This window comes from Phyllobates terribilis, unplaced genomic scaffold (genome assembly GCF_046119375.1).
Source record: "Phyllobates terribilis strain yellow unplaced genomic scaffold, ASM4611937v1 Scaffold_4__5_contigs__length_816908805, whole genome shotgun sequence".
Lineage (NCBI taxonomy): Eukaryota > Metazoa > Chordata > Amphibia > Anura > Dendrobatidae > Phyllobates > Phyllobates terribilis.
In genome coordinates, this window is record NW_027362764.1 from 598,083,269 (window position 1) to 598,111,263 (window position 27,995).

Genomic DNA, 27,995 nt, shown 5'->3' on the forward strand with positions numbered 1-27,995 from the left:
ATAAGAAAGTGTCGGGGACTGGAGTACATTTTTATTTTTCTAGCATACATTTTTATTAATCTGATGGGCTAGAAGAAGAAGCAAGAACAAACACAAGTGTATTATTTAGCTTTTATTTAAAAATACTGCACAAATGTGTGACATGTCAATATTTTTATGAACAGTTTAAAATTTCAGACATTTTTAACATACCATAAAAATACCATTATCTCCAAACAATTTGATTCCATTTAAAACTGCATCATGTTACACATAATATATTCCTAAACCTGGAAGATATGTCGCATCAAAAATTTGGTACTTATAATTTTTTTCATTCACAGAGATATTTCCATTTTTTGGGGGTGGGCTTTGTCGAGGTAGCCGTTTTTCCCCAAAGTAGCGACAGGAACTGAAGCCATATTGGTTACCAGTTTGACTATTAATCACTTTGATACAATATTCTGAGAATATCATTTCATATGATAAGCAATATATGGCTTTACTTCCAGTTTTCACTTTGGCAAAAAATTGTCTCTTACAGCTTAACAGAAAATGTCTGCAAGTAAAACAAACTATAATTACTACACTGTGGCTACTATGTGGGTAATATGGGTAATTTTCTGTTCTGGGTGAAATCCTATTTACAATATATAAAAACTTTTAAAAGAAAATGAAAGAAGCAGAAGCCTTTAAGCTAGCAATAATAAGAGTCATTCCGGCTCATCAGGCCGGCTACATAATAGACTTTGCCAACTGTCGGAAAAGCATGCAAGTCGCTGCCTCTCCATCCAGGATTATCTGAAATTGTGGTAGCTTGTCCTGCTGCCTGACGTTGGGAATAAGCAGTGACAATGGCTTTTATATGGTAAAGTCTTTGATTTAGCCAAATCTTAAGTCATTTATAAAACATGTTAAACTCAAAAGGCTTTATCTAAATCAGTGCTTCCCAAACTCCAGTCTTCATGCCCCCCAACAGATCATGTTTTCAGGATTTCCCTAGTATTGCACAGGTGATTGAACAATCAAGGCAGTAGAAATTTCTGCATTCTTTTGTGTAATACTAAGCAATCCAGAAAATATGATCTGTGGGGGCCATGAGGACTGGAGTTTGGAAACACTGATCTAAGTAAAGCTTAAAAAGAGATAATCAGGGACTATTTAATTTTTTTCTTATGGACCTAAGAACTTGCCATGTTGATTGATAGAGGACTCCCTGTGCATAATTATAGGGAGCTGGCCATCAAATCGGCTTGATGCCGGCAGTCACGCCCCATTGACAGAGCAGCCCGGAAAAGGAAGAACTGCTCTGTTGACGTGAAGCAGCTGAATCGTTGGCAGGAGCAGCTTGTGATCACTCAGTCGACGCCGGTCAGAAAAAGGAAAATAGTTAAAATTACCTGCCCTATCAGTTCTTTTCCCAATAAAAAAAAATAAAAAATAGTCCTCGAAAACCCCTTTAATATTTAACTTCACATTTTCAAGATCTATGCTTACTGTAGATGAATTAAATTATTCTTGTTTGCAACTAGAGACTGAAAACACAATCTTGCTTCTAGGCAATCCACTGTGGTGGATAAATGACATTGCAGCAGGATAAAACAAAAATGTGACCTTGCTGATGTATTTTTCTGGAATGGATACAATTATATTTCTTGATGTTTGCTGGCTTATTAGCGATAAAGAAAGTAACAAATATTTGAAACCCAAGCATATTACATAACGTATCCTTTTTTGTTCAGTGATTAAAGGCGACTGGGTAAATAAAAGTTAAAGTACTAAACAGTTTAAAACCAGTTCATACACATTATGCGGTATTTTTTTTTAACAAGGCTATCTATATTTGACTAGAAATTGTTATTAAAAAGCATATTCTTACAAAAATATTTTAACACTGTACATTTTGTATTGGAAGTGATGGTTTTCATTTTATTTGCATCTACAAAAGTAAAAGTTTGAAAGCCACAAAAAAAGAGAAAAAAAACAAAACATAAAAAGTAACAACACTGTACACTTTCCTCCCGTTTCAGTTAGTGCAATGCACAAAGGGCCCGATTCATCAAGATTTCTGGTCTTGTGCGCCATTCTAGATGCAGAATCCCCTCGAATAAGATGTACAAAATTCATTGAGAGAAGTCCACTGCTTAATGAATTATGATCATAGCTTAGTTGTTGCAATTTATGCTACTTTTTTGTTGTCAATTATAATAAGTTGGTTAGGCTAAAATAGACCATATCCCTTCACTTCTCAAAAAGATGCCGAAACTGGCAAAAAAAAAGAAGGTCTTTAAATTTTTGCCCACAAAATTTTGCAACAGTTTTCTTGAGAAAAGGGTGTAACGAATCGGGCCCATAGTGTACAATCTAGTTTAGACATCACTTTCGCAATAATTCTTAAATTCCACAGAAGTTGCATACTTAACATATACTTTGCAAATTAACAATTTAAATAATACCAGTGCAATTTACATTGGAGGAAATAAACACAATTTATCAGTGACATATTTGACAGCAGAGAATGGGTTTTAGAGTTGCTCTCACTTATAGTATTCACACAACTTCACGTGACCACCACGTATAACAGACTACTGAAAGTGAAGGCACAATTATTGGGTGCTGAGGATACTGTCGTACTAAGGCCCTGTGGCTTATAGAAGTGCTCACAACAAATATTTTATAGTGAATCTGTCAACAGTGTTTTGCCAACTAATCGGAAAGCTGCACGATGTAGGGTCTCAGAGCCTGAATCCAAAGATTAGTCTCTTACTAGGCTGCGTGTTGTTGTTTCAATAAAAATCTGTGTTTTATCAGAAGATTATCACTACATGACTAGGTGTCTCATGCCATATAGTCCTGCTGCTCTATGCAACCACAACCAAACCACTGATTGGCAGATTTCTGTCAATGTACATAGTGCACAGAAAGATGCCAATCAGTGGTAGGAGCTGGGCTACAGAGCTCAGCATTCAGAGCACTGTTAAATCTATAGCAAAGAAAACTATGATTTTGTCAAAATCATAGCCTGTAGACCCACAAATGACATTGCTGAAATCAGCGTCCCCTTGCCCCAGATACCAAGGAAGCAGCTCTATAAACGTATAATAGTTGTGAGGCATGGTAATGGATTTTGCATTAGAGTCAAAGAGATTCAATTTACACCTCTGACGGAAATCTTGTGTATAGTTTACGGCTCAATGATGGGCGCATTTTCTTTTTAAAGATACTCAATAGAAGACTAGTTCTCAGTTACACAGAAATATAAATACACATTAAAAAAAAAGGAAAATGTGTGTACATAGGTATTAGTGTACATATTTACTAGGATTTTTTTATATTTTCAGGTGAATATAAAGATACTTTTTCTAAATTTCACTAATTTCTTAAAAAAAATAAATTGATAAGGTGCAGTGTCTTAAAAAGGAAGTGTCCAATTTATATTAGTGACATGTGAGCTAGAAAACCCTCCTCCTCTAAGGTAAAGGTATAAGTGGTAATTGTTAGTAAAAAGCTGCACAAAAGGTATAAAAAGTGTTCTAATTTTGTGCCAAATTGGATTCAGTGTTCGACCAATCCGATAAATAGTGTATAGTGTATGACAAACATTAAAAGTAATTTGGCTTTAGAAAAAAAACAACAAGAACTCCACATAGAAAACTCAATATACAGACACATATCATCCATCTCGAGAACTATCAAAGGTTATATCCAAGACTCTTAAAAATAAACTTGCAACATACGTTTTGCTTTGAAAATGTATTTCTACTCTAATTTTTGTACCAAGGGCAATTAATTGAAGCCAATATGGAATATATTGTATATGGCAATATTTGTGTTAAAACGTAATTGCTACAGAAGAGATTTTCCATATAAACATACGGAACTGCAAACTTTTGTAATTGGCTTTAGCTTTAAAATGTTGTAAGAATTTAGACCTAAGCAAAATTTTAAAAGAATTCCTACTCGTAGACAAAAAGCTCATTTATTTCTTTGCACAGACTTCTGCTAATGTCCTGAATTTAGGTTCTAATTGATTTAAAAAGTCCAGTTTGTCGTCTTCTCCTCGAAGTTCGCTGCAGCAGCCTACAGACCCGGCCACAGACCCTTTACCCTCATAGTTATATGGCACAACATAATCTTCACCATGCTGATGTTCTTCATCCTGTCCGCACATGTATAATTTCTGCCAATGGAGAATAAACAAAATGTAATACATTTATAAAGGCAACAAAATGGATGAAATTATGTTGCTTTTGTAGTTTGCAATCCTTTCACTCACTCTGATTTCTGCTTTGAAAGAAAATTTGCTATGGGCATCTGACACTTTTTAAGGTCTGCTTTTATGCATGAGGGCATATGCAGTTTTTTCCTTTGTGTTTTTAATTATGTATGTAATAGTTGGCCATATATGATAACAAACTTATACTATCCTTTATACTAATTCATCACATTTAGCTAACATATCGCCGACAAAGCATCACATGAAAATACTTACATCTCCAAGATGAGTGTTCACGAAACTGTGCCACTCTCCATAATTGTGCCTGCTTCCTTCCATCATGTGATGTCCATCTCTGAGGGACTGGTATGTTAGTCTACCACCAGTGGAGTCTGAATGCAGATTGGTTTGTTTTATGGTCTGCGTAAGGTGTTGTCCCATTTGTGAAACATTTTGTCCACCTTCATGAAGACTGGGTGGAGCATTTCCAACAATATCAGGATTTACCATGATCACAGGAACTTTGAAGTTGCCCTCCTGTAAGATAATGATATCACTTAATAGTCGAAGGTACTCAAACTTAGAAAGTAATAAAAAATATTAAAACAGGCCTTTGTCTATCAATACTTTTGTTAGGCAGAAGGGGACGATTACCTTTAACTTCTTGTAGACATCCACCATGCAATGTTTCATACTGTGAGGGTGGGTCTATGTCATACAACTAGCACCAGATGTAGTGCTCCAATTGCAGCAGCTAAACCCCTAAGATGCTGTTGCCAATCTTGAAAGTAGCATTTAAGTGGTTGGAAATAGAGGAGATTTTTTTCCATTGTCCAAGCCACCCACCTATTCCACGTGATGGTGGAGTACCGGTGGTGTAGTCATGGCTGTCTGAGATCCATAAAAGGCTCCCAGGTATGCCATAGGAGAATGTCAATTATATAAAGCAATCACAGTTTCAACTTAGTGGGTCTAATTAAATAAAGTTTTAACGAATTAACATATTTGGTAAGGCAACAGTTGTCTGAACGGATATAATACTGATCACATATGGTGAATGTCAAAACAGACAAAAACATGGAACAGGAAAAGAGTTGTTTAGACCTCAAAATAGTACCAATAAAAAGTATGGCTCATCCCACACACAAAACAACTAATAAGAAATAAGAACATTTGTTGTCCTCACCACAATTATACTAACCCATAAAACAAATTTACCAGGTTAATTGTACTTCAAAGTGACCATCGTAAAAACGAAACAATTCAACCCTAAATGAAATTGTTACTATTTTTCCAACATACTACAGGCTAAAATTAATGATTCTATTCAAACCTACATCTCTCCTTGCAAGAAACAAGAGTTATGTCGATATAAAAATAAAACCATTAAAGCAGGGGGAGAAAAAAAATAAAATAAATAAATAAATAAAAAAATTAAAAAAAAAAAAAAGGTCCCATACACTCACCATAACATCTGCTCCAGGTGCTTCAGTATTATTGATAAGTAGATTTTGCTGTGGTCCATCGTCAGGAAAGCCCGCTTTCGATATACCTGCTCCGGATCCGCACAGGCAGGCCGTTAACAAACCTATAGGATGTAGAAACATAATTAATATTTATATTATCCCCCCCCCCCCAAAGTGGTAACATCATATGGGTATTAAAAATAAAGTTAGGGGTCTAAGTAAGCTGCCCTTTAACTTTGGCAGGAGTAACCAGATGCAGATTGCATTGCATCTGACCACTTTGAGAACAGCAAGGTTTGGTTTATTAATACAAATTACCAATTTTGAGCACAGTTTAACATTATAGTGGCTTAAACTGGACTTTGACCACTAGTGTGGCTAAGTTGTCACTATGATCTGGCCATTGTTGAAAAAATGTAAATGAATAATTATAAGAAATAATTCCTGGGACACCGTCAACAGCAGCCATAGCATGTAAGGTGTCGTACATGAGGAGGATGCTTTGTGTGGCCATAGGCACACCACAACACAATAACAGCATACAGATGGGTTACCGTCATAGTCACTAGAATAAGCCCCTAGGTCTATAATTGGTGCAACATTACTATTAATTCCAAGTCATAAAAAAAAAAAAATCAAAGGAATACCGACAATTGATGTTAGCCAGCCTGGAAAAATAAAATAAATTCCTTTTCATATAACATAATATAATGGCTTTAAATATCTATACCAAAAAAAAAAAAAAAAAAACCCCACAAAAAAAACACACACTTATGAAACATGGCTGTTAGAATATAAGATTGGAAGTATGAATACAGTTACTTGGTGTTTAAGATGGAGTGTTTTTTCACTTTCTTGAAAGTCTTTGATAGTCAACTGAATAAACAAGAACACAAATAAAAATGAACTTACAAAGAAGTAACGCAAACAGCAGCGCTGACAGGACCATGACGAGAATAGCCAGACCTCCAAGAGAAGCATTTTTATCGGTCGCTCGGTTGGAGCAAGAGAGACTATCGAAGCAATCGCACTTTCGGATAACGATTTCCTGTGTAACGCCATAACCCTGCTTGTCAACTATCATCAATGGAACTATATAACTTCCAACTGGAAGGCTGCCCGTTTCTGCTATACGTGCAGAATTTCCTACAGAAGACAGATATACGAATGTAGTCAAACTGAAATTTGTTACCATTTTTTCATGTATTAGGCAAAAGTCACGCTTTTGGGCTAATCAATAAGTCTTACAAACCAATTAGACTGTTTCAATATTGCCAATAATAATTTAGAGCAGCTAGAAATTACTCAGAGGCATGGTTTTAATACATATGTATATAACACCACCTATGAAATGGGCAAGTCTAAATGAATTTGGCCACAGACTTTAAGAAAAAAAAAAAAAATTATCCATAATGGAAATATTCAGTATTATGTGAATATATTAAATTTTTTATCCATAGACACATAACCAACTGCATAACACATCCAGCCACAGTGCATACCGTCTTGAGATTCAATGTGCCAGTTCTTTGTGACAGTTGCATCTCTGCTGCTATCCAAGGAAAAAATGTAGGGATTGCCATGGTGCACACTGTCATCATCAGTCGCTTCAACCAGTGTATAGGTCCTGCCAAGTTGGCAAATGGTATATTCACTTCTTGGTACAACAGGGAAGTTGTCATTCACGTCTTCAATTGTCATCACTAATGTGCAGGTACCAGATTTTCCACCTAGTTATAAGGAAAAAAAATTAGGATGGAGTTGCAATCTTGTTTGACACATTGACCACAGTTGCTCAACTCCTTATGTAAAAATGAAATGTGTTCAATAATGAAAGGTATACAATTTTCCAATGAAAGTGCCTAGCAACTTTCAAGATTTCCACTTTCTTTCATTCAGTATAAAATGTATTCCTTTGGATAAACATCTGCCTTTGTTCTACCTTTTTCACTTATAGGGAGAAAACGAGGCTGCATCATTTCAAGATTAGAAAGCAACCACATGAAAACGCTACTATAAACGTGTGTGCGAGATGCAACAGCAGTTCATAGATAACAAAAAATGACTGAGACTTCTTGTTGTGAGGCCATGTTAAAGCGGTGATTTTGCTGTAAAAAAAAAAAATAATCACAATGCATGTGCCTTGGCATTGATGCAAGTAGTGTGCAACTTGTAAGCAGTGACAGAAAATCGTCAACCTTTGTGACTATGTTGCAGGAGGTCTCAAGGCGACATTATAGGGAATCCTTCCAATTCTACAATTTCAGTGTCTCATGCAATATATAACATTTCTGGATACACAAGCTCACGGTCATAAATCACTCATGTTATTGACCAAGCCTCAGTTTACAGACTTTTTGAGAAGTGCTAATAATGCTTCCCCTCCCCAGACCCCCCCCACTCACCTCCACCACCAACATGATTTCCCATGGCTAGCTAGAAACCACAAACTGTGCATTGCATTAATGGTGTGAAATGCCCATTATTCTTTATGCAAAGGTAGTTAAGGCATTATACTCAAGAATCATGAAAACTTGAAATAAGCTGCAACCCGTTGAGCTCATTCTTCCATCCAAACATTGCCATTACGTATCTCTAGGCTCAAAATTCAAGTAAAATAAAACCGCACCAAAACAAACATTGCTAATAAAAAAAAAAAAAAGGAGAAAAGCTTACTTTGATCAGTTGCCAAAACTGTTACATTGTATTGATGAGTTGGAATTTCTTTAGACTCATAGTCCAATACTTTTGCCGTTGTTATCTGGCCCGTATTTCCATTAACTTTAACCAAGGACAGAGGATCTGTCAGAATCTTGTACCTGTGGTGAAGTATTTATTATTAGTACACTAAAAATGAAAGATACGAGAACCAGTGCGTTTCAAGTAGGTGCCTAGGATTCCAAAAACATGGCTGCCTTCATACCACAACCTGTCCGCAGGTTGGGTACGATATTGCAGCTCAGCCCTACTCGCCACAATGGAGCAGAGATGCTGTAGCATGCACAGCCCACAGTCAGGAACGGTGCAGTTACTGGCAGCAGCCATGATTTTCTAGTACTGCACAGTCCCTTTTAGAGTGGATAAATACATCGAACAAAGTCACTTACTGTATTCCAGAACTGCTTTTAGTTTCAGGATCGATTGCTGGGAAGTCAGTAACAATAATTCCGGCTGTCTGATTTTCTTTCACACGTACTTCTTTAATCATGGGATGGCACTCGGGTCCTTCATCCACATCTTTTACAATGACCGTAACTGGAATAGTGTTTACACCACTGGTTTTTGTCCCGGCCTGTGTTACAACGTTCAGTTCATTAGCAGCTGCCACTTGTAATACAAATTGTTTGGTTTCTTCATAGTTGATTGCCTGAAGAGAAAAGAAAGTTTATTTGACAGTGGTCCACATTCGAGTCATTGCTGAATAGTAAATACAAATGTCCGAATTTCATGTATGAGTGCCATCCGAGTTTTTTATGAATAACACTCATACCTGTGACAGTCTATGGGGCCGTTCACACGTCCGTGATTTTTCGAGGAAAGAGGTTCTAGGAAAATCACAGAGACATGTCCAATTTTTATCCAAGATTCGGCAATGAAAAACAATGTGTGTGAAAGAAAAAAAAAAATTGGCCTGCACTCAGACTACAGTCCAATTTTTACTGTCAGAATGGAGATTTTTTTTTTTTTTTAATATTTTCTCTACATGAGAAAAACAGACCACTCTCAAACCACGGTCGGACGAAAATAAAATCGGTCCGTATTTGATTATGTGAAGATCAGTAAAACATGGACTGCATCCTTTCTCCATGCATGTCTATCACATACTCCATATGTAATTTAGTTTAGAATTGTGCATTGTAACTTGATCTGCATGTGAAGAATGGTAAGCCAGATAAATAATCAGGTAAAAAAAGCATTAAAATTATTTTCTCTCATTTTAGGTCCAGCTAACTGCTTGCCGTAGACAATGTGCTCCTCATGACTGAGCGCCCGGACCAGTGACATAGTCGCAGCGCTAGTCTGATCTGTGTGCTCTTCCATGCTAGAAGCAGAGGCAGCTTGGCATAGGAGGCGGCTCAGAGGTTGACCAGACCCAGCCAGCTTGTGAGCCGCGCTTGTAAGCTCAAAATCAGAGTAGGCGCTCCCTGCTTAGGACACCGGCCACTACTGCAGTCAAGGCAATGAGCAATACACTACAGAATTAAAAGCTTCTCCTTCCCCATCCAGAGGTAAATTAAATATTATTTGTTTTTAATACCACTTTAGAATTTTACCCATTTAACAAGATGCGACAACCCCTTAAAAAATTATTAATTTATAATATAATATAATATATAGACATGAATAAAATGAGAGGATGGATTATTACAGATGTCATTTTCAAGTCTGCACTAATGATCCGAGGCATCGGTTGCTTGTTTGGCCCTTTCGTGTTCAATTTTTGGTGCTAATGTTCATAAACAAAGCCTGAATGTTTCACGTCCATATATTTATTTTACTCACTTATATAGTGCCATTAATTCCACAGCACTTATCACTGTCCCCATTGGAGCTCACAGTCTAAATTCCCTATCAGTATGTATTTGCATGTGGAAGAAACCCAGGCAAACACGGGGAGAACACACAAGCTCCTTGCAGATGTTGGCCCTTGTAGGATTTGAACCCAGGACCCCAGCGCTGCAAGCCTGCAGTGCTAAGCACTGCGCCACCGTGCTGCCCATATACTAAACCTTTCTTATAGTGGCAGTGGGAGATTATAGCTTTACGACAGAAATAGTACCACACATATGTAATGGACAAGTCTGGTACTGCAGTTCCATCTCATTGAAGGAAATTCAATACCATACACAACAAATAGCAGAGATAAGATCTGTTTCAGGGGAAAAAAAAGAACCAAGAGATTTCCTACGTTTAGCTTAGCGGAAACTACCATACTGTCATTTATTTGTATGCAACAAAGATGTAACAGAAGAAGCAATAGTACATCAAAATCTGAAGTCTTTTTACCTTTATAACACGGAGCAATCCCTCATTTGTTTTTGGATCAGTAGTAATATTAAAATGACCCAAACCGTTTCCTTGGGTGATAGAAAACACAGCTCTCCAGTTGGGCGTGTCAACCAGGTCATTGTCTATTATCGGGATTTGCAGTATGACCATTCCACTTTCATTTTCATTTACTTCTACTTGATACTGATGGAAAAAATCATAGGAATATTAGTAAATGTAGAATAAAGGACACGGAGATGAAAATGATGTATTCACAGATTTCAGTACTTGGTAATGTCTCTTCCTGTAGTAAATCTGGCGCTTTGTTCTAAAGACCCAATAAGTCAATATATGTTAGTGTATCAAGGATACTACAGAAAATGGAAATACTTACTGATTGCTTAACGAAAGCGGGAGCATAGTCATTGACGTCCACGACAGTTATAGACATTGTTCCAGTGGAAGATAAAGCACCGATGCCGCCTCCCATATCACGAACTTCAACTATAAGGGTGTACTGGTTTTGAGTCTTGAACATAAGCAAAGACCGCACATAAAAGTTAAAACATAGAATCAAAAGTCTGTCTGTCTAATGGGAAGCTACATTTTATTCTGCTACAAACAAAGAATTTCTAATTTAACAACTTTCTGGCATTCCTTCTTATTTAACCTTTTGAATGGTTTCTGAGCACCTCTATTAATAAGTTTGAGAAACATTTAAAAGGACTTATTGGGCAAAATGTTACAGTCTTGCAAAAGGGGGCAAGATGTTTAAAAAAAAAAAAAAAAAAAAAAAAAACCTTCAGCAATTTCTCACCTCCTGGCACCCACTGGTCTACGCAGGGAAAGGAAGAAAAGTCACAGTTCAACCAGCCATTGGAACGCTGCATACTGTGATTGGCTGCAGTGGTCAAGTGGCTGAGCAGTGTGTGATTACAAAACATCCAATGATGTGCTTCTCAAAGTCACCCGCAAAAGGTTTTATTTTGCCCAGATTATTCCTTTATAGTACTTATGTCCCTCAGTGGGTACAGTCAACACATAAATTGACTTGTTTCTAATTTAAAAATCGAAGGTCAAATTACACTGCAGATTTTTTCAGAGCGTGTGGATAAGATTTGGTAAAATCTCATTCACTTTGCTGTACTACACTGCTGATTTCTCACCTCAAAATCCACGGAGAAGAAAGAGCGTTCATTGTCTGAAAGTTTTCTCATCTTTACCCAGCGTTCTTGTAATATTATTTTCAATACAATGCATTTATTTTTGCAATGTCAGGCCTTACAATAGTGGCAGGTCTTCTAGCTCTCCTGGAGTCAGAGCTGACAGCTTGGGCTCGCTAGCATTCTGCACGGTCAGCTGTCCTCTTGCTGTATACTCCAAAGCCTAAACTAAACAACTCATGTGTCAGAAGAAAATGTAATACCTCTCGGTCGAGCCTGTTTGAAGCTGTAGTGATTATGCCATATTCTGGGTGTATGTTGAACATGATAGGCGACGGAGGAATTTGTTGAAGAAGAGCATATCTCAGAAGGGTGTGCCTTGTGCCTTGGAGATCTCTGTCTGTAGCATTTACCCTCCCCACAACACTCCCTACACAGGAAAATAAGAAAACATTAATGGAAAATGCATGAGCAAACAAATAAGTTTTATAGTTAAATATAGAATTACTAAAAAGTCGTTTACTAAATAAAATGACAATGCACTTCAGAAGAAAATTTTACCTTGAAAGCTCGCAAACACAAGCGTATACATCGGACGAGTGCTAGACGATTTTTTATCAGATAGCACTCGGGACAATGTTGTTCAATGGGGCAATATTGATGCCCGTTTTTTTTTTGCACTGATCGAATCAGTCAGTAAAAAAAACAAAAAAACAAAAAAACACAGCCTGCTGCGATTTCAATCTGAAGTAGGATCCGAATCATCCATTCAAGTCTATAGGTGCGTGGATTTCCACGGACTCACAGAATGAAGAAGATGGAGAAATTCTGTTCTCTATCTTCAACTCCATGTGCTCCGATTCTCTCATCTGACTCTCTGATTAAATTCTGATCAATGTGGCATTAGCGTATTTAACCAGATTCTCTCAGATAAGATAATCTACAGTCGTGTGAGAACGTATCATCAAAAGATGACCTATTGTATAATGCAGGTTTCTGTGTTAAAAGGAACCTGACATGTTGCCCGATCCAAGGCCAGCACATATTAGACGCTGACTGAGTGATGGCTGACATGTATATATGACACTGAAACACACTTTAAAAGCAGTTTGGGAACCAAGCCCCCACCGGCTCCCCTTGAGCGATGGGTCTCTGTAGTGTGCATGTATAAGGAGAGACCTGTCAATCATTTGCATTAAGAGGGGAAAAGCCACTGGGGGATCAGCCTTTTCAACTAGTCACCTGTGTGGCTTGGTCCCTAGTCAGCTTTTAAGTGCAGATCCACTGTCAGGTTCCCTTTGACATAAAAACTTGATTTATACAATTGGCTATTTTCTGATGACAAGTTCCCTTTAAAAGAGGAAGTCTGCCAATCCAAATAAACACATCTTGAGAAATGCCATCACAGCGTGTCAGAAGCGCCAACTGTTAGATCTGCGACCGCGGGCTTAAATCCCTGCCAAATCCTACATCAAAAGGATTGTGGTGCTCGATAAAGTGCCTGAGCTCAAGTGAAGCCTAATGGGTGGAAAAGTTCTCACACCTCCAAAATTCTAAGCAGTAGTGGTAATGGTTATGCTGAACGGCCCTGTATATAAATGCCAGCACCCACTGTAATGCAGCAATGACAAGTAGCAGCAATGTCCGTTGAGATATGAGATGGCTTTGCAGAATAAAATATGACAGTGCTGATCTTATTGTCTCTTAACTACATGTAAATGCCAGTTGTCAGGCACTTTTGTGCATGCTAAAGTGCCTCATATACATCCAAAATAACCATTATAAGACCACATGGTTAGATACAACACTTGGATGGCAGCATATACAAGAGCATTTTAATGCACCAATGTGACAGGAAATAATATTGCTAAAGTTTTGACTTACCAGCTTTGCTATGCTCCAGAATTTCTGCACAAAATATCGCTTCTGTAAAAACAGGTGCATTATCATTGTCATCTTCCACTATGACTGGCAGGTCGAGGGGAGATTCAGGTGCGTAGCCATCTTTTGTTTTTGCATAAGCCATAAGCTACAAGCAAAATACAAAGAATATTTAAAAACAAAGTGTAAAAGGCAGATGCTAATAAGCCCTATACATGCATTATTAAAGGTAATGTGCTTTTCTATTCTTAGACTGGGCTGTGAAAGAAATTGGCAAGACAATGCCCATCAAAGTCTAAAAGCTTACATTCCTCAATTTACTATTTTAGCAAAATAAAGTAACAATTAAAATGGCAAATGATAAAACTCACTGAGCTAGTCGTTTTTTATTAATTCCCTACAGTTTGACCCTCTGCAGGCAGACATATTAATCAGGACATTTATTGTTTTACATCCAGGTGACAATAATTTGAATAGTTCTTAATTCATTAAAGTGGTTGTCCATTAGGATAATCCCTTCTCGATCTGAATGTTTTTCCCCAGTGAAAATAAACACACTTATACTCCCCTCCCAGGCTGGCGCTGTTTCACCAGTGTCGGCACTTGTTCTCCCAAGGCTCGTGTACGGTTATGACACGTGAGCCCTGCGATCAATCAGCGCTGGCGTCACTGTCCTCGCCTTTGAACATATACGTAATCAAGAAAAAGTGAGAGTTGCAGCTGGCCGCTCACTACCTCTTGATTACTTCTACGGCCGAAGGTGGGGACAGTGACGCCAGCGCCGATTGATCGCAGGGCTCACGTGTCATAACTTTACGTGAGCCTTGGGAGAACGAGTGCTGACACCACTGGAACAGCGCCTGCCCGGGAGGCGAGTATAAGAGTTTTTATTTTCGTGGAGGATAACATTCAGATCGCTAAGAGGCTGTCCTAGTAGTGCACAACAACATTAAGTGATTGTTTTGTACAATATGTTCTCACATCAGATTAAATAAAATGGAAAATATACCTGGAAGAACGGAAATTCTTCACGATCAACTGGGGCAGTAATATATATATCACCAGTTTTAGGATTTATCTCAAACAATCCAATAGGGTGCTGATCTACCCCCTGTCCTGTGATAGAGTAGTAGATTTCATAATCTAATTGAGTGTCGGACTGGATCTGCAGGAGAAAAAAAAAATAGATTCTTTAAACACTTGTCAATAACTTACACATACTAAATTCGTAGGAAGACATACTGTACTGCATGCTAGGGGTTTGATAGAATGGCAAAACATGCCCTAAGTTTGGCTGAGAATATAAAAAAAAAATCACTACAATGCATGAAAACTGAGAAGGTAGTTAGCATTGACATGGAGGAAGAGCACATAGCAAACTCAAAACTCAGCATAAGAACCTGCCTCTGATTCTTCTTCATCTGTCTTAGTGTATGTACACAAATATTAAAGGGGAACCAGTCACTAGATTCATGCTGCCGAAAATACAACTGCATCCAGGCATGTTCTACTCTAAAACAATGCGGCATTTCAAAGTGAACAGTCTGAAACCCAGGCGGACCCGTAGCCAGCTTCAACCTGTCCCACTTCAGTTCATTGACAGGTCTCTAGAGTGGAGGAAAGGAGGACACCGCCAAGTTTTCAAATTATGTTTTCTCTGAAATGCTACTACTTTTAGAATAAATCATACATAGCTGTAATCACGCAGCCAGGCTCTGATCCATGCTGGACAAGGTTCGGGCAGCATGAAGCTAATCAGAGGTTCCCTTTAACAGTAACTACATAAACCATCCCATCCATATAAAGGACATCCTTGCAATCACTTACGATACAAGCAAGAACTTAAAACAGCAACAGATGCCCCATCACCACCTGTTAGGTTTACACCATACTAAATTGTGCTATATGTCCTCTTTATAGAGCTGCAAACAGATGCTATCATAAAACAGCCCAAAAACCTGGATTCTGCTTGGCTTCCCCACACCTGGTTATATAAAGGGGTGCATGCAGTTGCCTACCCTCGTCATTAGACCGACATGCAAACACCTTCCTTTCCAAATTTCAGTAATAATTGCTGTTGGATCACAAAGTTATTCATTATGAATGACTGTATCTGAGTAATTTGGCTATAATTTAAATGTATACAGCCATAATAACTTCCATTGTCCATCTGCATGCAAGGCTGAATTCAAGAACAGACCACAATTTCCGGACCCAAAGTCAAAAACTTCAAATATACCTATTAGGTTAGAAGTCCTGTGGAGGATTCAGGAAACCAACTGTATTGGACGTCTTAATTCAGCCTAATTGTCAGGTGTCAGTTTGGGTTTAACACCAGTGGTGAGCTGCAGAGCATTTCACATGTATAGAACATATACCATATTTTTCAGACTGCAAGACGCAGTTTTTAGCAAGAAAAAAAATCTTGCTAAAAAGTGTGCGTGTCTTTTAGTTTGGAGGCAGCTTCCTGTGATGCAGGTGAATGCTGTCACAGCATCCTTCCTGATCAGAGAGAACTGTTCTCTCTCCTCCTACCCCACATTGATCTATTTGATCAGTATAGGGCATGTCGTAAGCAGCTGAAATACCTTCTACCCGACTTGGTGATCAATCACATGCCTAGAAAAACCTGGAAAAAATGGAAGTGTGTGGTAAATGTACGTGTGTGTGTGTATGTGTATGTGTATGTGTATGTGTGTGTGTGTGTGTGTGTGTGTGTGTGTGTGTGTGTGTGTGTGTGTATGTGTATGTGTATGTGTATGTGTATGTGTATGTGTATGTGTGTGTGTGTGTGTGTGTATGTATGTATGTATGTATGTATGTGTGTATATATGTGTGTGTATATATGTGTGTGTGTGTATGTGTATGTGTATGTGTGTGTGTGTGTGTGTGTGTGTGTGTGTGTGTGTGTGTGTGTGTGTGTGTGTGTGTGTGTGTGTGTGTGTGTGTGTGTGTGTGTGTGTGTGTTTGTGTTGTGAAGCTATACCTGTATAATGCACAAGATATTAGAGAGACAATAGCACTATTACCTCCCTAGTGCATTAAAATTAATGAGAATGACCCCTCCACTTTACACCACCAGGGTTATTTTAATTAGTAGGACAATTTGTTATCCTTTTTTCTGCCATCTAAACCTGGGGTGCGTCTTATAGTAAAAAAAAAAAAAAATGGTACTAAGACATAAGAGAGACAAAGCTTAGTGCTATGGTACCCGTTCAACGAAGCAAGGGTATTTTCCTCTATAGTTCTCATGGACTGAAAAGGGCATAGGGCGCCATCTTCTTTTTGTACGCTTTAATAGTTCTCTGGCATGTCTTGTTTTTTTAGCCTAAAAAACAAAATACAGAATATTAACACAAACAGGGAAACAATAGCGTTTTAAAAGTTTATGTCCTCTCTCCATTGCTCAGCATTGTTGTCTAGCTGTCCATTCAGAGATGTTGCATTAAAGTCTAAGGTGAAATATTTTACAAAAAAAAAAAAAAAAAAAAAGCTTGTTAGTAATGGGGCTTTCCACTCCAGTAATTTAAAATAAGAGACCAGACCCACAATAATCTGCCTCCTCGTGTTTAGCACCGGCTTTGCTGGCAGCGGTCACAGCTCACATCACCGCTGCAGCCAAAACATAGGCACTGGAGCATCATCGGGGAAGAGATGGCAGAACAGGGGAGGCAGAAAACTATCTTTGTTATTCTACATTACGGAAATCAGTTGGGGGGTCCACTTTTCTAAAAGTGGGAAAACCCATTTAAGGTCATATTTTGGTGGCATTTTTTACACCACAAATAATGTAATTCAAGAAGGGATCTTAGCCTCATGATCAATTACATTAAGAAATAACAGAAAATAAGCTTGGCACAATTATAAAGAATACCATGTAAAGCAGGTCCAATGTTTTCATCAGACTTTTCTTACCTGCAAGAGATATCTAAAGCTTCTGCAGGTGTTTTCTGTAAATTATTTTTAGCACTACACACCCAACATTCATGGTGATGGGCCATTCTTTGAGGACAAACAGGACATATTATACAAAGTTTGTGTGCTGTTAAAGCAGCACTTTAGCATTTTTTTCCCCAGTTATAGTGTATGACCATCTCAGTGGGCGGAATTTCCGTTGCATGCAGTAAGCTGCTGTCTGATCGGACCAATAATGGCAGAGCAAGTAGTTTCGCCTCAGCTCAGATTCAGCCAGGGATTCTGAACAAATCATTACAGGCAGCAGTGTCATGTCATCCCCGTCTAACCACCAATATAGTACACGCTCTCCTTTGTTGGCAAGAGGTCACTCTGTCCCCTTCCATTCACATCTCCACCATCCTATGTTTGACCCCCTGAAGCGGAAATTTCTTTTCTGTTATATAAGAAAGTTGATAGGTGAGTGTATACAATGATGAGCTGCAAAGCAAGAAAACTTCTTTTATCCACAAGTGCTGTGTGCAGAATTGCCTGTGTATTGGACGAAATGCAATTTCTCAGTGCTCCCCTGCCTTCTGCTGGTAAGAGATGACTGGGAGAAACTATCAGAAGAAGGAGACAGGGACCAGACTGAGGTCACATCACACAGGCTACACACAGACTCAGCAGTTTGAAGCTACGTCAGCAGGATACATCGAGGATCAGTAATTCAAAGTTAATTAAAAGGGAGTCTGTCACAACAAAACGACTGTTCAAACCAAACACAGGCGATCGGTGTACTCTTGGCATGAATGGACCTTCCCACCCATCTGTTATTCATCTATCTCCACCCCCTTTCTCCTTGATTGATAGCACTCACTGTACAAGAGGTAGAGGAGGGCAGAGATAGATGGAAGGTGCACTGAACTACTCAGCCACACAAAGGTGCATCGAGAGCCTATGCCAGGCTGCGAAATTCATATTGTGCTGACAGACTCCCTTTAAAATAAGCAATTGTTGCATTTCTCCATGAAACCATCCACAAAACAACTGATTTTTTTTTTTTTTTTTTTTAATCATTCAAGACAAGAGTTGATAATACTGGTAACAGCTAATGTGAATTGAGCACCATATTTCCACATTAGAGTTTAAACACCCCATCTATTTCTGTATTGGGGATAGAAAAAAAGTGAGTGGACGTAGTGCAATCAATTCCCAACTGGATAAAAGGCTCTATAGAGTTGATTGTTCAAAGGGACACAAAAAATAAAAAATTGGATAGCACTCATCTGATGTATACAGTGATTGCACTATATCTGCTCGCTAGTCTTTCTCTGAAACGGAGAGAGATGGTGTGTTAGCTCCTATTGTGCAAGTCAGATGGAAAATCCTTGATGTGGCTGGTGTGAAGTGTCAAATCTTATACTAGATCAAGCGGTTGCTCCTGTTTTGTATATCTGGGTTCCCAGTAAAGCGCAGTATTCATAAGAACAGCAAGAAATGCTGTACCTGTTTGCATTGGGAGTTCAAGACTTCACATGAGATTAAATTATCCAAATTATTGGATTTACCTTTGATTCTGTTACAAGCTTCACAGAAATAATCTTCTCAGAGGAGGAAACTTCATCTTTCAGAATAATTCCAAATGACAGAGAACGGCCAGCCATTGCAATCTTCTTAGTAGCATATATGGTGTAATGGGAATCCACGTGTTCAACAACAAAATCAGGATTGTCTGTTCCATTGATAACATCATTGAGATGCATACATGATTTCAGGTCAACTAGTGAATAAAAAGAAATATATAAAAAATTATAAGAGAGAATCTCTATGTGCTATCCGAAATATTCAGTGAACATTCGAGGAAAAGAAACAGCACTAAAAACAAACCAATGTATCGGCTTTATCGGTGTTACACAATAGCACTGAATATTTATACTACCATCATTTGTCCATGTGACACAAATGTGTAGTTGTCATGTTACTACCATGATGTCAACTCCTCAGAAAACTCTGTGGACATAAGCCTAAGACGGCAATTCTACCTGCAAACCTGTACGACCATTAACAATCATGAAAAGCATGGTATTATCTGAATGTATTCTTACCCTAAGGGCTCAAGCAGACGAGTGTATAAATCAGATGTGTGCCATTTGTAATCGGACAGCGCTCGGACCCATGTTATTTAATAGTGCTGTTCAGTTAAGTCAATTTTTTCTCGGTCCGAGCGACCATGAAGGAAAAAAAAAACGTGGCATTTGATTTTTACAGGGAAGATTTTTATTATAAACCTAGGAAAATGTAAGTGATCATGCACAGGTTTTAATGTAGTTGTATGAAAATGGATCGCACATAAAAACAGACACGAATGGCACATGTATGAAAATGAGGGGAAAAACAAAAAATCATCTTTAGAGTGCTTGTAGACGACTGTATGGAAAATTATCCGAGTTTCATCTAGAAAACTGGGACGATTTTCCATATGCTCGTCTGCAGGCACCCTAAAAGATAAATTTTAGCCAAGTCACTAATTAAAGTCGGAGAGCATCGCTGTGGTTATGCGGCATCCTATTAACTTATGTAATATAAAAGTGGTAATAAATGCGGGAACTGAAGAATGTGGTCAAACCTTTTCATTGTAGTCAAAATAATTTCCTTATAAATGACCAATTACTTCAGGGCCCCGTTCTCAAGCTGGGTGTGCTCAATAACATTTTGGGTAAGCTACGTCCTAACCACTGACCTATTTGAGAATATCAATGACCTAAAAATGTTTTATGCTATTAGAAGTCACTTTGGCTCACAAATCCATATGTACCCTGTGTTTTAAAGCTTGGGCACTAGTGATGAGCACAAGTGCCCGTTACTGGAGTTTTCCTAGGGTGCTCGGGTATGCACAGAGTATCACGGCTGCTCGAGTGACATGTTCGAGTCCTCACGGCCACACATTTCTCAGCTTTTATACACAAAACATGCGGAGATTGTCTGACATACCCAAGGCAAACTCGAGTAACGAGCACTTTCGCTCATCATTACTAGCCACACAATTTCACTAGCACACTCCAACCATCTTTTCCAGGACTATACGAAATTCACCCAACAGCAGGCAATGTAATAACATTATAACATAACCATGTCTCACCAGGTGGTCTCATGCTGCACAAGCCGGCATCACCAAGTCCAGTGTCTGGCTGCAGCAGTCATGTGAAATATATACACGATGAGGACCACCAGTGCAGCCAGATTTCAAAGGGTTATTTTACTATATTATCACTTTCCCTATGAGACAAAATCAAAATCCTGGAAAACCCCTTTTAAAATATTAATCTAAACACAGGGATGGTCTACAGTTACCTGGAACAAGTAAAAGGACAAAACCCAACTCACCTTTGCCAACCGAATACCCGGAGTAGATAACAGGTGGTACTGTGAGCTTCACTTTGTGGCATGACTTTCCCAAGACGATCAATGGCTGAAATAAAAATAGAGAAATAAGTAATGTGCGCTAGTCGTAACAAAAATGTCTCTAGAATAAGATATCTAATTCATTCGGCTTAGCTAGCACCTTGGTCCCGATTTATCATTGCCTTTGCGCCTGTTTGTTTTTTTTGTCTAGTTTTGTGCCTTTATGTCTGAACCCAATTATACTATTTTGCCTTTTTGGTGCAACGCTGATCCAGTTTCTCCCCAGTGGATTTTGACACTTTTTTTTTTTGCACCACTTTGCAAAACGTGTGACTTTTGGCACCAATCGTCACAAAAGCCGCTCAAGACAGATCAGGCCACATGCATATGTTCCGTATTTGGTGAGTTTTTTTCCCCAGTATTTGTAAGCCAAAACCAGGAGTGGGTGAAAAATACACAAGTGGTGACGTGTTTCTGTAGCACCCTGAGGATTCGGCTGCTACAGGGGTATTGCACCTCAACCCAGAGGTGTGATATTCCACTCCCGGGTAAGGATGGAGTGTGGAACTGAGCTCAGTTAGCTGCATACACTACATACATCCCATTTCCGAGGGACAGACCGATGGTACTCCCACTAGGTATATGTGCAGGTACGACAGTGTCTGTCCCTGGCTGGAGTGGGAGGGGGGTGGAACATCCCAGTAGTGTAGGGGCAGATAGGGGGAGCAGTCTGGGTAATGCTAGGAGCTCATTGGGTGCTGGTCACCTGAGCTCACACATAGAGGGAGTATATAAGGTGGGAACCATCTTAGATCAGGGTCAGTCAGTCAGTCTTCTGTAGAGAGTGAGTGAGTTCTGAGAGAGGTCCAGGAGCGCCTGCAGAGAGAAGAGAGAGGAGAAGAGAAGGACCCAGAGGGGGAGAAGAAGGAACCCCAAGAACCTAGTATACAACCAGAAGGGTGAAGGGTTGGCACGCAAGGGAACCGGATCCCAAATTAGTGGAGGAGAGAAACAACCCTCAGCTAAGAACCGGAGGCTGCGACATTACATGTGGAGCAGCCCCTCACTAAGTCCACTAAGAAGGCACACCAGGCATAGGGTCAGGGAACCCCGGAGAGGTGCACCCACCAAGAGGCCCGAGGGAGCCGGATATAAGTGGACCCCTGGTGAGAAAGGCCAGTAGAAAGGACAGTCAGAAAGGGAGCTCAGGACCACGCTCCAGAATTGCTTGGGGGTTGGCCGAGTCCAGGACCTGGTGGACGCAGCACGGCTCGGGCGGTCACTCAAGGCCAGAGTGACCAACAGAACAGCAGTAAGTAAAAACCCTGAACTGCACAGCCCGACTCTGAGTCTTCTTACCATCCACACTGCACCACCACTACCACCATCCTCTACACCTGACCCCCTGAGGCTATACCCCTCCCGTTGGGGGTTATACTACCCGAAGCTGCACACATACCACCAGCCTCAGCGGACCCTGCTGCAGCGGCGGCCGTATTGACCGCAAATCAACGGGTGGCGTAGTCGACACAAAGAACAACTAATAACATCTGTAAAGACTGCCACACACTGAGCTTGACACCCTGGGCACGGACCGGGTCACCGCCACTCGGAGACTACAACCCCCATCTGATCCGGCTCCGGGTATCCCCCAAACAACACTGGCCCAGGGGGCGCGTCATTTCTATTATACTTTTCCTCTTGATCGGTCAGTATTTTACCTCAGTATTTTGATGAATTTAATGCCAAAAACGACAACTAATACCACAAAACAGGAAAGTAAAGTGCCTTAAAAAAAATCCCACAAATGATGAATTGGGGCCTATTTCTTCCGCACAGAAAACGAAGGTAAAAGCACTTGCCCATCCAGAACATGCCAGCTTCTAAGCAAAATAAGCAGAAATTTAGATCCACTCAGGTTCATTTTTGTTGTAGGAGAATTATTTGCAGCTTTCATTATCGTTTGGTTTTCCACTATCTTTTTCCCTCGGGCTGCACAGACCATGCCCTAAGTTGTGCTGGGCACATACATAAGAACATGTGAAGACATTCAGTATCATGGAGATTTATGTACATGACATGCTGCTTTATTCAGCTCCTTGTAAAATGTGTGGGACACAAAGAGACCAGAAAGAGGTTTTCTTGTCAGGAAACACATTTAACTATTTCTTATTTAAATCTTGCAGAATCTCCTATAAACCCATTTCAAAAGTATAAAAAAAAAGTAAAATGGAATGCTGTAAAGCAATTTTATTTATCAGAAACCAATTCATCTGCTTGTCAGTGGGCTTCCCAAGTGCCCACCCTCCACATTCCTGCGTCTTGGTGATGGTCTTTCCTAAGTAACCTGTGTTAGGGGTCATGAGACCAAAGCATCTCTGGACAGAATACATCAGCACGTCTCCTGGAGAGGAACAGATCACTTTACTGCTTATCCTGGGAATAAAGGAGCAGTAGTTAACCCAGTTCAAAAGGTTATTCAGAGAATTCAGCATTTTGTAATGAATGGAAAAAAAACACCAGCCTCACACCCTAATGTGGTGAAATCCCAGCACTACGTCCACAATCATATAGTGCCACCACATGCCCTCTAGATCAGTACTGGGGTCCTCAACACTTAGGGGGCAATTAAACTATTTTCAGTTCTTTAAATTTAATTTGTACATTCATACATCTTAGGCCTGATTCAGACATCCGTGTGGCATCCATTTTGTTCCCAGATACAACATGTACCCATTATAACCTATGGTGCTATACACATCTGTTTTTTCACAGACCATGTGTCTATTTTTCTCCGGTATCACGGATGAAACGAGCCAATACAAGTCTATGAAAAACACCTACAGCACATGGATGGCATCAGTGTACAATGTGTGCCATCTGTATTTACCATGGCAAAGTATAGGAGAAGCTTTGTCATTTATTTATACATACATGAAAAACACGGATGACCACACTGAGGACAGCGGCACCATTTTAGCACGTACGTGTTTAAACATGGATGTGTGAATGAGGATTAAATTAAACCCGATAATGAATAACTACTTGTACTGATGCTACATAGCTCTCTATAGCTATCCTACATAAATATTCTCATTATTTATACAGCACCAACATTCCACAGCAGTTTCCATTCTCACAGGTCGCCTCTATTAAGGTCTGTGAAAATTGGTATTCAGGGGCCATTCTAAAGGTCAAATTGGCTCCTGCAATATTCTAACTAGTATACAGTGTCCACAGCGTTTTGTAAGGATCACCAAGCAACGACTTGCCAACTTTGGACACATCATATGAAGAGAGGACATTATACTCGGAAGAACAGAAATAAGGCGAAGAGGAAGACCAGCAACCCGATGGCTTGATACAATCAAAATAACAGCGGAGGAGACCCTGGTGGACCTATCTAGTCTTTCATAAGATCGATCTTCCAACCGGGTGTACATCCATCAAGTCACCACGGCTGAAAATCAAGCTGAAGGCCATTAAATAATAAATAATCCCAAATACCCTTGGTTTTTGGCTAATGTCCAGTTCAGTAAGCCGTCGTGCAAACCGTTGAGAAAAATAATGCTGGTTTTATTGGACCGTTTTTATTCAAAAACCAAATAGGAAATTCTGTTGATCAGTTTGTGTTTTTCCTCCATACAATATACATTTTATTGATAGCTGAACTGTTTTTTTTGGCTTGTTTGTTTTTATTTTTAATCCCACATGCACTAGGTCTCTTGGTTGGCGGCGGGTTTTCGCTCAGATCGCAATGGATTTTGTCTAAATTGTTTAGCGTTTTCCAAGGTCATACTTTTGTTGCATTTTTCACATCAAAACTTGTGATTTTATGAGAACTCTTGAAATCACGCGATCCATGAAATACACGACATGTAATGTTAAAAAAAAATGCAGATAAGACACTAATGCACAAAAACGCCCTGCGTTTTTAACTAAAAAGGGGGAGACTGTACCCTCTATTACAGGCTTGGCCAACACAATAAAGAAATACAATACCAACCCGAGATCTATTATCATTCTCACGCTCTAACAAAACACAGGCAATAGAAGCATATTAGGCAATTGCTGTATATGAAACTCCCGGATATACAAGCCTATTTGATCCAACTTAAAAGAACTTAACAAGTATGAAAGCCGGGCTGTCATTACAGAATTAACATGCAGGATTGTTATGTACAGTACAAAGAAAGGAGCTTTACTTCCACATTATTGGCATATAGTTCTGGGTGAGACATACAATCCGCCACAGCTACTGTACCAGACATTGTACCAGTGCAAAGTGATTAAAAACAAAGACAACGACACTTCTCAAGAAAACAAAAGCTTATTTTATGTAGTCATAAAAGCCCTTTATGGATTTCCTGTATCGATTCTGATAGATATAATTCAAGCTTGGTATAATTTATTAGGAAATTTACCCTTCTAATATATGTAAGGCCTGTTACATTTAAGTCAAGTTCACAATTTGCAAGCCAGAATCAGGAGTGGGTGATAAATACAGAAGTGGTGACGTGTTTCTATTATACTTTTCCTCTGATTGTTCCATTCCTGGTTTTGGACTTACAAATACTGATGTAAAATACTGACCCAATACTGAAAGTGGCCTTAAAGTGTACTTGGAAAAAAGGTCATGGCAGAGATTTTAAAAATAAAATGACCAATCAAATCCCTTGTTATATTTCTGGACACTGATTTTGAAGCTTATCTGCTGAAAATCCAGCATAAAAAATGTGTGTGAACACTGCAGTTATGAAAGATTATAAGGCTATGTCTAGAAGAGCCATACAAGCCATCAACACAAGCGAGACCAGGAAAACAGGATCTAGACCTCCTGCAAAATAAACACAACGGCGTCAGGTCTCAATTGTTGGCCCATCAGCCCAATCGAAGCTCTGTCCTACTTTTCCTATATTTATAAGAAATAAGACAGAATGGAGCTCACGTATTAGCGAGTCTACACCAGTAAATAGCCGGCATTAATCAATGCATTGCATCACCCTCTCTCCACTGATGTTCACGGCTCCTGCTGCCATGTTGTACCATATCATTATACCACTTATGATTTATGCCTTAAATAAAAAATAGCGTCCAACAAGCCAGACCTGAAGCACAGGCCATCATCCACTCACACGTTGTGACACAGATGTAAAATGTTCCATGAGACAAATACTTCCCATATAAGTGCCATCCCAATGATGGGGCAATGGCTTTCTCTCCACCCATGACTCGCTAGTGTCGATACCAGAGCACAGAGACAAGAGCCAAGGTATCCATTCACACCCAAACAATTACTACACCCTGACCTCCTCCGCACTACTGATAAATGCACTGAGCAAACAAAGGGTTAAGTCCTGGCACACATTAACCAAAGCATATTACATATCTAGCAAGAGTCAAAAAAGCAAATATTTGGCAAACATACTGACAGGTAGTGACCATACTAAATCCTGTACACTCCTACACCAAATTGTGGCCAAGCAGATGTAGCAGTGCTGGGATTGTAATTTGGCAAAACTCATGGTGTTGTTTCCAAATATTTACATAGGACTTTTGGTCCTCAGGTATTTTAAAATACTGAGCTACTATTTGTACAAGCAATGTAAGAGCAAACAGTCAAACCATCAGGGCTCAGACGGCAGGGATTTCACACGTACACAAAAAAAACAATGACCAATTTTCAGCAGTGTTTAGGATCAGATTTGATCAGTGTCAGTTTTTACCATCAAGAGTTTCATCAGTTTTCTCTGATGTGGGGGAAAATAAAAGATTCCTCAAACTTCTTTCACACAGGGAACGCAGACAGAAAACCGACAGCATCCGAGTGCTGTCCGATTTTTCCACAGACTTGCATATATGGGTCTGATCGTGACTTAGATCAAAGTCAGATGTGTCCCTTTTTTGTGTATCCATGAAAAACACAGAGCTTGTACACCAAAAAGTGACATCTGGATGAGCCCTTACGTGGGAAAAACATAGGAAGCCATGTCTAAGTGTCTGGCTGCCCGCTGCTGGCTGAGGACACGAGCTGTCAGGGCGGCACACAAAGGACAACTGGGAATTCTCCACCGATTCTATATAATCTGAGGCCAAAACATATATTACTGACATAATTAGAACAGACTGATACAAATCCCAGAGTATTTCTACCACATCAGATGCAACCAGAGATACCACCGCCATTCATTGCCTCCATCAGGAGCGGCATGGGCATTAATGGTATAAAGTGAGACTTTAGATTGTAATATTATGTCACAGCCATCTAGAGGCCGGAGAGGACACCGAGCCCCAGAGAAGACTGAACGTGTGGGGTACAGGTGGAGCAGAGCTGAGGGTCCCACTACAGGGGCCGGCACTGCGCATATGGAAACCCAAAGCAGGAGAGGGTGAAGCACAGGGCACAATCAATCAGGAGGGGGGCACAATCAGGAGGGGGGCACACACAGCCCTGTCCTCTCCTGGCTTACAGTGTGTGATGCCCCATTATCTAACCTTAATGACACACTTAGCTCTGCTACATCGATACGATCGGTTTGTGGCACTCCCGTACACCGTCCGTGCAGCACTCCCTCCTCCGATCTCTGCTGTTACAGCCACGGATCGGCCACTAGGCTGCGCTCTGACTTGTGGTCGCTGAGGAGCGGCCTGACACCGCGTTTCGGTCTTATGGTGTCGGACACGGATGAGTGAAGTAGAAGGGGTTAACACTAATAATAATGGCTCTCACCAGGAGCAGCGCCAGGAAGCAGCCCAGAAGACACAACCGTCCGCACCCCATGATGAGCAGGTCCCCGCGGCAGGTGAAGGGTTAGCCGCTCCAGGTGGTGATAAGATGGGGAAGGTTCACACTCCGCCGGCTTCCTTGTCAGTGCGGCTCTGTCCGTCCTGGCTGTCGGCTCCTCCACACTGCACACTCAGCTGCTGTCTGCCCGTCTTCCCTGATCACACTGCTCACCTGTCCCCTCCCTGGTGGAGGCCATAGAGGTGTGACCTCCCCGC

The 27,995-nt window shown here is 39.9% G+C and overlaps 1 protein-coding gene across 2 annotated transcripts; it reads right to left on the bottom strand.

Moving 5' to 3' along the window:
* Positions 1–99: 99 nt before the first annotated feature.
* On the bottom strand, positions 100–27,995 carry LOC141265739 (desmocollin-2-like). 2 transcript variants are annotated; one of them, XM_073679199.1, is made up of 16 exons: positions 27,724–27,995; positions 20,976–21,060; positions 19,160–19,371; positions 16,906–17,022; positions 14,704–14,859; positions 13,698–13,842; positions 12,077–12,243; positions 11,045–11,179; positions 10,669–10,854; positions 8,769–9,028; positions 8,338–8,480; positions 7,164–7,391; positions 6,574–6,807; positions 5,662–5,783; positions 4,472–4,732; positions 100–4,159 (listed from the first exon to the last, which is right to left on the bottom strand). In XM_073679199.1, exons 1-16 carry the CDS (start codon positions 27,772–27,774, stop codon positions 3,959–3,961), a joined length of 2,703 nt encoding a protein of 900 aa, XP_073535300.1. In that variant the 5' UTR covers positions 27,775–27,995; the 3' UTR covers positions 100–3,958. The 2 variants fall into 2 exon arrangements, with proteins under 2 accessions (XP_073535300.1, XP_073535301.1); XM_073679200.1 differs by lacking the exon at positions 27,724–27,995 and adding an exon at positions 27,489–27,536.

Coding starts and splice junctions, on each gene's coding strand:
- LOC141265739 (XM_073679199.1), bottom strand. CDS start 27,774: ATGGGGTGCGGACGGTTGTGTCTTCTGGGCTGCTTCCTGGCGCTGCTC. Junction 13,843..14,703: donor AAGAATTTCCGTTCTTCCAG/GTATATTTTCCA, acceptor TTTTGCTTGTAG/CTTATGGCTTATGCAAAAAC. Junction 11,180..12,076: donor CAAACAGGCTCGACCGAGAG/GTATTACATTTT, acceptor CTTATGTTCAAG/ACTCAAAACCAGTACACCCT.